The sequence below is a fragment of the Lagopus muta genome, chromosome 4, assembly GCF_023343835.1.
Source record: "Lagopus muta isolate bLagMut1 chromosome 4, bLagMut1 primary, whole genome shotgun sequence".
Taxonomy (NCBI): domain Eukaryota; kingdom Metazoa; phylum Chordata; class Aves; order Galliformes; family Phasianidae; genus Lagopus; species Lagopus muta.
Genome location: NC_064436.1, coordinates 26,821,276 through 26,830,863, shown reverse-complemented (window position 1 = coordinate 26,830,863; position 9,588 = coordinate 26,821,276). Strand labels below are relative to the sequence as shown.

Sequence of the window (9,588 nt, the reverse complement as noted above, 5' to 3'; positions counted from 1 at the left end):
GTCACACGCATCAGAAAAAGTACATTAGAACCAAGCAAAACTGAGGGCTGTGTTAACTTACTTCCCTCCACCACTGCTGAGTGCTGGTGTCGGCCTCGTGAGGAGATCTGAGATCTGGGATGATAACTTTGTCTTTGCAGCAGTCTGCTGCTGGACCCTAACTTCTGCAGCATCTGCTAAGTGCATCAATGTCTTTCGTTCTGGGCTTTCTTCAAAATTTTTACAACCAACACATTTGCATATGGAAGAACACATGATTTTTGCCTGAAAGAAACAAAGGGAAGATGAGAAACCCGTTGCAATTTAGACATTCTTTATGATTAACCATTGGAGAAGGGTCATCTTGTTCTAGTCTCTTATTAATTAGCCGCTAGAAGCAGCCCTGTCTTCTCTTCAAATTCTTACTGAAGTGAGATGCCTTCCCAGAATTTATGCATCATCTGCTGCAAATCAACAGTTTCCCACTCATGTCCTTCTTCCCCAATCTGCTGTTTTCAATAGAATTGAGCAGTTAAACTATTTGAGAGATCAGTCTGCAACTATCCCCGCATCTACAAACTGTGTTGCATCACAGTTTGCCTTTGGCTTCCACAGACATTATCCATGCTAGAGTGCCTGTGTAATGCTGTAATAACTAATAGAGCACCTAGGGACATGGTGCTGTATGTTTCTTTCTGTAAGATTTGTAGAGTTCTTTAGAAAATACCACTCTTCAGTTAAGGACAAATCTAAGCCTGAGTTCAGAGTTGCTATATGTTTTAAACTGAAGCTCAGGACAAGAGTGAACAACTCTGCAATGCACACAGCTTTCTAGATGTAAACTGTCTGTAGGAAAAATTGACCAAAACCGTTATGGCAGAGTTTCAGCAAGAGGAAGAGACAAAGCCCAACAGTGAAGTTGCAGCACTGAATGGAAAAAGCTGAAGCCTTTAGGATGACATAATGCTTCTTACCTCATAACACTCACAGTAGTTTTTGAGACATCCCGAGCGTTTACAGTTACACCCTTTGCTGTGTCGCCGATCTGATTCTCCTTCCTTTCCTTTCCCTATTTTGGGCTTGAAGGCTTCAGGGTTTCTGTCAAGGCAAGCCTGTCAATGCAGACCCAAAGGGTCAGTCACTGCATACGAGGGCGCAGAAATCAAAGGTGCAGTGCAACAGCTTACACCTTGCACAGGTGGGAGGAGATTAGGGTGTTAAACATCCATCTGACTTCAGAAGGCACAAGCTACATCTTTGATCCCTACATTCAGAGGCAACCTACACAGCCAGTTTTCTCATCACAGTTCCACTCAGAAACACGCTAAATTCTATATGAATGGAACATGCTCTTCACTTCTACAACCTCAAAACTAGGAAAAAAAGACTTCCTACCTTTATTGCTTTTTGTCTATCATTTTCATGGTCCAGGTTGTTGTAACAATTTGTACAGTTGCAGTTATTGCAGAATTCACCATTTGCAAAGCAATCACAGTACCTGAAATGGAAGATACAGAAAGCATTAACAAGCATGACCATTACCTTGGTGTAGTACCAATAGCAGCACCAGACATTTCTAGTCTGGTGACACACACCAATAAAGGTCTAGGTCATCTTATGCCAAGCTCCATATGAACAAGTGGTACAAGCCTCACTCACACACACTAAATCTCCCAGTGCAGGTCTATTTTGCAAACTGGGAGCATACAGCCGAAGAGTATCTGTCTCAAGCTGATGTAGGCAAAGCTCAGACTTCATAGCAGCAGGAGAAGCTAGCAGGTTTTTGTTCCACAGCACTACTTGGATGACTGTCCTACACCAAGAGCTGCTTTGCTCCAGCCACCTTGTAGGCATAACCTGACCCAGCCAGTTCAAAACAGTCTCCAGGAGCTCCCGTACAGCCAAAACAGAAGAAATGATTGGAGTACCAAGTAAAAGGCAAACTAACATGACATCATTAACACAGCAGTGAGTCTTTTTGTTTTCCTGTGTGTTAATTTTGCCTATAGGCTGTTTTCAGCTGTGAAGCATTGTAGAGTCAGCAAAAGCAGGGACAGAAGATCAGCAAGTGATACGCCTCATAGGCTCTGAAGCACAAGTAATTATGGAAAGGATCTGAATGAGGACAAAACTGTAGTTACTGAAGACTTTTTAAAGGGACAAAGATGTAAATAAGAAGCAGTGAAATACTGACTGGAATGACTTATCACATTACTTTGTCTCTTATGTACCTGTGTTACCTCCTGCCAAAACCAAGGTCCCACTGGGTTCACCCCAAAGGCCTGATGCATGGAAGCACACCACATTCATCCTCAGCTCATGTTTTGCGGCCATCAAAAACTCTGGCAAGCTTCTATCCTCCTAGTACCACTTCCAACAACAGTTGATGGAAATTGCTGATCCCATTCAGCTGATACTCTAATTCTGCTGAGAGTCTGTGTTCATGACTGTCCCAGAATTTCCAGAGCATTCAGGAGCCAGACTAAAATACATTAGGCACCGTGAAGGCAACAGGCATGTATGTTGTAAAACAAATCTAAGAGTAAACAGAACAGCTAAATCTCTTCCTGTTTATTGTGCCTCCTATGAAGCAGACAATTTTGAGACTAGGAAGCACAGGGAACACCCCAACACACAGTGTGGGGTCTGTTACACAGAAACAAGCCCAAAATGAAAAAAAATTAACAATTTGTTAAAGGAGGCTCAGATACCATTGAATCATTTTCCTTTGAGAAGCACACCACTGATTTTTCTTTCTTCTTTGTCTAACTCTCATGGAAGCACAGATTAATATTTCCTCCTCATATTTATTGTACAGAAATCTGTATACTGACTCTGCTTAGGTTAAAAACAACAACAAAAAAACCCCAACTTCTAAACTGAAGACGTTTTTTGTGTCAACTTGTTACAAAAACACTAAACGGAACAGTAAAAAAAAAAAAAAAAAAAATCTTAAGATGACCAAGCCTTCGACTTATTAAGAATCACTAGCCCTATTTGAGTGTTTAAAACAAACACCGCTTCCCCCTCCTGAAACATAACAAAACAGAAAAAGCAACAAGCTAAGCAGCCCAATTTTGCTGTAGAACTTCATATTGTGTACCATTTTTCATAGGATTTTCTAAAGTACAGTAGGCACGCACTGATGACGCTGTTGGATGCAATGTCACTAACAGCAAAAACGCAACTCCAGCTGCTGAGCAGAAGTGGCTCTATCAAGCACAAGGGTGCAAGGTTACAAGTTTATGACATGGCAGGGTCTATACAGCTCACATAAGCTGCACAATGGCACAGGCATGACAACATCCCCATCAATGTCAACAATAACTTTACATTAGAAGATAGATGTAACATTTCTTACATACTTAAAAAACATCTTTTGATTCTTGGGATAAATACAGTGTCAAAAATAAGGATAAAAAACCAACATGTACTTACAATTTCAAACATAAAGACTTTGTACAATTGCAAGGCTTCCGGGGCCGATTTGCAGATTCGGAAGGAATTATTCTATAGGAAGAAAAAAAAAAAAAGGCATCTATTTATACACACAGTTTGATCAGTTTCTTCCTAGTTTAAATTCAAGTAAGTGGGTCATAATACAAACTCTGAAAAACCTTCATGTTTTCTACTTCACGCTTTCTATTAGGTTTTTGGCTGACAGTAAGCGACCATTATATACAGTGCTTTTCCAATTCAGAAAGAGCTGGTTATTCACTGCAAGTCTGTCTGCATGAATGAAGTTCAAAGCTAGAGGATACACCTTAACTGCAGTGTGCAATCAGAGAAAGTTTCCTTAGAATTTCTCTATATATCAGGGGACTAGGTCCAAAAAAAGGTTCATAGAACAGGATCACATCTTCATCTTTGTACAAGCTGGAACAAAATAAAAAAAGAATAAATCCAGAAACAATGGGCAAGCAAGCCAAAATATTGCCTTAGGTTTAAAGGTGAATTTTATATCAAATGTAGGCTTTAAGTGCTCTTAAAAACTAGGATTTCGTGTCATTAATCACTTTGAATGAGATGCATTCAATCCCCATCCAGCAATTACTGCACATTTCTGGAGATTAAATCAAACCCAATCATTTGAATAGCTGTAGCTGGATTAGGGATTAGTTTGCATCACATTTTTTTGCAGCAGGTTGCAGCATCAAAAAGCACCTTAGTGTACACAATTTCCAGCAAACAATAATACAAAACAACTAAGGCAGCTGGCTCAGCACAGAGAAAATAATCCATGTTAGCTGTTATTTTCATCTTTTGAAGAAAAATAGAGGACTGAAGAGAGCTTTAAGCCTACTGCTATGACCCTTTTCAGGTTTCAGTTGCATTTTGCTGTTCAGTTAGATTTTAGTGCGTGCTAAGCTAAATGCTTCTGTTTTGCTAAGCATGTCTTTCTAGCAATGACAAGAAATAGCCTGTAGCTCCCAGGAACTGATGCAAGATGAGGAACAAGCACCAGAGGAACCTTCAGGTCAACTTTCTGCTACAGGAGCTGGCGGCTGGAAAGGCTTTGATCAAGACAACGGCTCAAATGTTAGCTAGCTGTATCTCTTCTAGTCAGAGGAGGTAACCTCAACGCAGTATGCTTTTTCTTTAGACATCACACAAAATTCAGACAAAAATCCACCGCCCCAACAGTGCTGAAAGCAGCACCAAGTTCAGCAGCCTGTATGCAGTGGTTTTGTTGCTGTCCCCTCCCTCCCCATCCCTCTGTGTAAAATACTCACCCATTGAATGGTAGCCGCGCTTGGGACTGGATACTGGATGTCCCAGTGAAGCCAGTGTTGCTTGCTATAGATACATATGATGATTGCTGTAGCTAACAAAATACAAAAGTTACATGTATTATACAGGGTAACATGAAAGAAATTGAAGTACGCTCAATAGGATTTGCAGTGTTTTTTATACTGTTCTGAAAATAACATGTTTGTAAACACAGACTTTGAAATTTGCAGAAGTTGGTATCATTTACTTGAAGAGAAGTGGATAGGAAGGACACAAGTACTAGTCTTTTTTTTTTTTTTTTTTTTTTAATGACTACAGCTTTAACAAAACCAAGATGGAACTGAAGGTTAAGGCTGGTACCAGCGATGCCACAGGCTGGTAGAATCCTTGTTTGAAAAGGCTGGCTAATCAGCCTTGAGCAGCAGGTTTTATTTATTCTCCTTTTCAATTGTCAGTGTTGACTAGATTTTGAGAAAGAATACAGCTAGTCCTTACACCTTGCTGAGGAGCAAGAACTCTCAAAAGGACAACAGTACATTCCATAACAGCACAGCTTTGTTATTTATCTCTGGATTAAGACCATACCTGTGTAACATACTGAGCTGGAAGGACTGCATAGCCAACATTTCCTGTGCCAGGTGCTGGTGCCAGTACAGTGCCTGGGGGCAGGTTAGTGAGGTTGGGCTGTATCTGTGGCAGTGGAGTGGCTGGCATAATTAGTCTTTGCTGGGGCTGACTTGTTGTAACTATCTGGGAAGTTGGGTTGATGGGTTTGGGCACCACCTGGAAACAAAGTAAGACTTCATGAAAGAAGAATATTCCTTCAGAATACATTTGTATTAATGGAACATTTCGTGACTGCTGGAATTGGACTTTTCCTTCTATTTGAAACAAGTCAGTAACATGCATTTATACTGAGCTTACCTGTTTCACAGTCTGTGCTGGCACTATGGGAACAGACATCCGCACTGGGGTTGCATTTACCACCACTGGCTTTGCTGGTAACAAAACAACATCAGATCAACACACATTATTCACTCAGTCCACAGTTGAGACCTCAAGATTTTCACATGTACAAATGTAAGAACAATCTCTGCACACTTACAGTACAGTGCTTTTTAGACAGAAGCGTTAGATACTATATAAACAGTTACTTACAGAAGTGTACATACATGTTTCATAGCAATGGTTTAAAAACCAACTTAGATGCAGAGATCCTCTGGACTCTATTTCCCTCTGCCAAGAGGAAACTACAAAACCACAGCTTGTTTTGACATCTTCATTCCATAGCAGCTTTAGAAAGCATGGACAGAAACCAGCAGAGAAATTTGGCACTTCCAACACATTTTATACCGAAGGATTTTAACACGGCAGCATTTTGCCAAGATACACGTGGCCTGTCATGGCTTCCCATTTTTAACATGAAAATGTGGGACTTGCCAGAAGTCATACATAAAAATTAGTAATCTAGACAAAAGCAACCTAAATAGCTCCAGGGGTTCATGCCCAACTACAGATTGACTTGTCACAGATAGGCCTTTCCACATACAAAATTGAGCTAACAGTAGGAAATGAAACATTTCAAAGTTTACCACATAAACAAGTACATCTCTTAGTTTGGAAAGATTTCTATTTCGTGACTATTTAACCCTCAAAAGGCAAACTAGAAAAAAGAAGAAAAATTTCAGATAACACATTAGCACCAGCACTTACCCTGCTGGAGAGGCTGTGTATTCGTACTGGGATTCTGACTGGCCGACTGGGTTGAGCCATTGGCTGTTGTGGCAGTAACAAGTCTGACATAATGGAACTTGCTTCCAGGTACCTGAATCTGCTGAACATTCGGAGCAGTTGCCAAGGGAATAATTGTCTTGAATTGAGATGTACCCACTCCTCCTACAGTAATGGCCTGTACTGCTGATTTCACAGCCTATTAAATCAACCAAGGAAGTATAAGGTTACTTTTACTAAGGCAGAAACAACACCAGCATATTTATTTCCTCAATATGTTAGTGAGGAACTCCTCAATCTATTAGCATTCATGAGAACCAAATCAGTTATTCCTGACTATTTTGATTTCTGGAGTAAGAGCAACAGATTAAATGCCACTCCAAGCTTGGAGCAAAGTAAGCTCAGTTTTCAATTCTTTACAATAAAGGCTTGAGTAAATAACATTTGCCTAAATAAGGCAAATCAGTTTGCTTTTCAAGATACAATGTATGCCAAATCAGACATCAGCTAAAGAGGACTTGGTACTCAAAATCAAGTAGGGAACGAATCAAAAATATACCTACTAATAGAAAAACTCAACACAGTGAGAACTCCTTGCAGAACTGTTCATGCTAGACTGCACTATGATTTACCTCCCTGTGTACAGACAAGTCCTGCTGGACAGACTTTGATGAATACACACAAATCATTGTGCAGCCAAAGTAGAAATGGAGCCAAGTCCATATATTGATTGCTGAAGAGATGAGAAAGCAATTTTGGGGCAAGAGGCAAGAACAATGAAGAGTAGCAAAATAATTTACTAAATAATAAAAGCAAGAAGGAGAAAACTGGATTTTTTGGCAGACTTGCACTATCTCATAGCTGGGATATAGCACTACATCTAGAATTCACAAGACCCCATCTTCTCAATTTCTCTCAAACTACAAAATGAGGACAATCAAGTTCATTACATTTGTACACACTGATGACTGCATGAGCTTGGTAACAGCCTCTTTTAACCATCCTTTCTGGTGATCTCAAACATGGGTTAATTCTTCTTCCTCGTTCTCAGCCTACTTTTGGAGTTCAACTATTTTTTTCTCAGTATCTACTAAAAATGATATTAAGAAATCACTATCAACTGTAAATTTGGTACAACTACATGAATTTTTAGAACCTTTTCCTAGCACCCCAGCTGTCAGCACCTATAGGAATAAAATCTCAATTTACACATAACTGGAAATAGAAGTCCAGTCTTTTAGAGAAGGCTTTTTTGGGGGGGGGGGAAGGAGGGGAGGTGGTGAACATATATATTTAAATGTATTGACATCTCAACAACACAGAGCAACAGCAAATAAGCACTGACTGCAAGCACAGTTACAGCGTGTTATTACAGAGAGACCAGCTTGGGCAAAGTTCCATCTAGCACATGAATTGCTGATTGTCATCCAAGAAAAACTGGGAAAATAATATTTAAGCGATGGCTCTTCAAAGGGCATGTTCTTGAACGCTATGAAGACAGGAGAAATCCTTACACTTCAGATAGCTTTAGATCACATCTCAATATGCATACTACGTAGGAATCTCAGATTGGACACTTTGGTTGCTTGCATAAGAGTGATTTCATATTTTAACAACTTTTTAAAACAATCTTGCCAGTTTTACTCTGAAATATCAAATCATGCTGGTGTTTATGTCCCCATATCACCATTCCTATTAACACAAACAATGCTAAGATTACTAACATCTGCTGGAGCTTTGGGTCTTTCGCAATGCATACAACTGTTTCCACTCCGTTATACCCATCTTTCTTATTATGTGTTACACTTGCACACCATCCTTTGTGTTTATCAAAACAGGAATACAGACATTAAGACGGAAAAAGATTCCCCTTAGATGACAAAGGGGGGATAAAAAAAAACAATCTGCAGTTTGTAAAAAAGCTCAATTCTGTCTTCTTTCATTAACACAAGTCAACTTACAAGAATTCATAGGGAGAACCTTGTTATTTTTCTAGTAATAGAATAACTGATTTATAATTCTGCAGGTCTCAGAGCACAGAGTTTTGCTTATGCAGACCTTTACCAAAATATGAACTCCACTGTTGCAAGCCTCAGAAACACCCAGAAAGCAGCCCTACTTGGTAGCATAGAAGCACTGTTCACTGGTGAAAAAGAATCAAGAATTCTTCCTGCTGTCACAGCATGTCTTTAAGACAACATGGGAAATCTAATATACAGAGACAAGAGTTAGCTCCAAGTGAGGCTTTTCCAGATTGGACACCTGCTTTCTACGTGCTTGGCTGTCAGCTATTGCCAGCCTACCTCCATGGGAGGACCACCTGTTCCTCTGCCAACTTAAGCAAAAGCCTTTACAGGAACACCTTGGGACTGCCCACTGCCAGCTTGCAGATCAGCACCCTGGTTTTCCCCACAGGTGATGAGATGAGACGCAGACATGCTAGAAATTAAACAAAAGTCAGTCTGTACCTGCGTGGTTGTGTGGTTGACTATGGCCTTCCCAGGGGAGGAGGGTGCTGACTGCTGCACTGTGAGGATCTGCTGTCCTAACGCTACATTCAGTGGGACGCCCACCGTCTTCTGGGGGGAGTTGGGAGGCTGGGAGGCCACTGACACCACTGTTAGCTGCTTGGCAAAACAAAGAAGCAGTTTAAATCTCTGTGCAGTATGCAAGACCCTCTGTATATATGTCCCTCTAATCATGAGAGGTACAGTTCTCCCACTGTACACCAAGATCTTCCTGTGAAGAAGATTCGTACTCTGATCACAACTCACACTGTGCAACCTGAATGTGCAGTCACAGCATATACACAGGTTAGAAACTTCAAGGCATTGCCAGTTTCCAGCACAGAAAGGCCCCTGTAGAAAGTCAGCACTGCACCTGTTTTGGTTTGAAACTGCACACTGAAGCCATAGCATTGTCAGGATGAATTTTTGGAATAAGAGCTTTATAGTTGGCACCATGATGGCTACATGATCAATGGGAATTTTCAAGGATGGAAACAAGAAAAATAATCTCACTTTTATGCTGTTAATTCATACCAAATGTAAAAGAACTTCATCAGTAATTTCAAAGTTTCCAGATTCTGATAAGATCCAGTCTTCTGCAGTGTGTCATTTGACTACTCTATTCTACATACTCATAGCC

The 9,588-nt window shown here is 40.4% G+C and overlaps 1 protein-coding gene across 7 annotated transcripts in view; it reads right to left on the bottom strand.

Moving 5' to 3' along the window:
• Positions 1–9,588, bottom strand: part of LIN54 (lin-54 DREAM MuvB core complex component) — a 38,849-nt gene that overhangs the window by 3,629 nt on the left and 25,632 nt on the right. For 6 of the 7 annotated variants that reach the window (XM_048942893.1, XM_048942892.1, XM_048942888.1 and 3 more), the window contains exons 5-13: positions 8,910–9,065; positions 6,424–6,640; positions 5,635–5,708; positions 5,296–5,493; positions 4,713–4,804; positions 3,418–3,489; positions 1,375–1,477; positions 954–1,091; positions 62–264 (exon numbers count right to left, since the gene is read on the bottom strand). In XM_048942893.1, coding sequence (XP_048798850.1) covers positions 62–264; positions 954–1,091; positions 1,375–1,477; positions 3,418–3,489; positions 4,713–4,804; positions 5,296–5,493; positions 5,635–5,708; positions 6,424–6,640; positions 8,910–9,065 — 1,253 coding nt within the window. The remainder of the gene's footprint in view (positions 1–61; positions 265–953; positions 1,092–1,374; positions 1,478–3,417; positions 3,490–4,712; positions 4,805–5,295; positions 5,494–5,634; positions 5,709–6,423; positions 6,641–8,909; positions 9,066–9,588) is intronic. The other variant, XM_048942895.1, reaches the window with a different exon arrangement.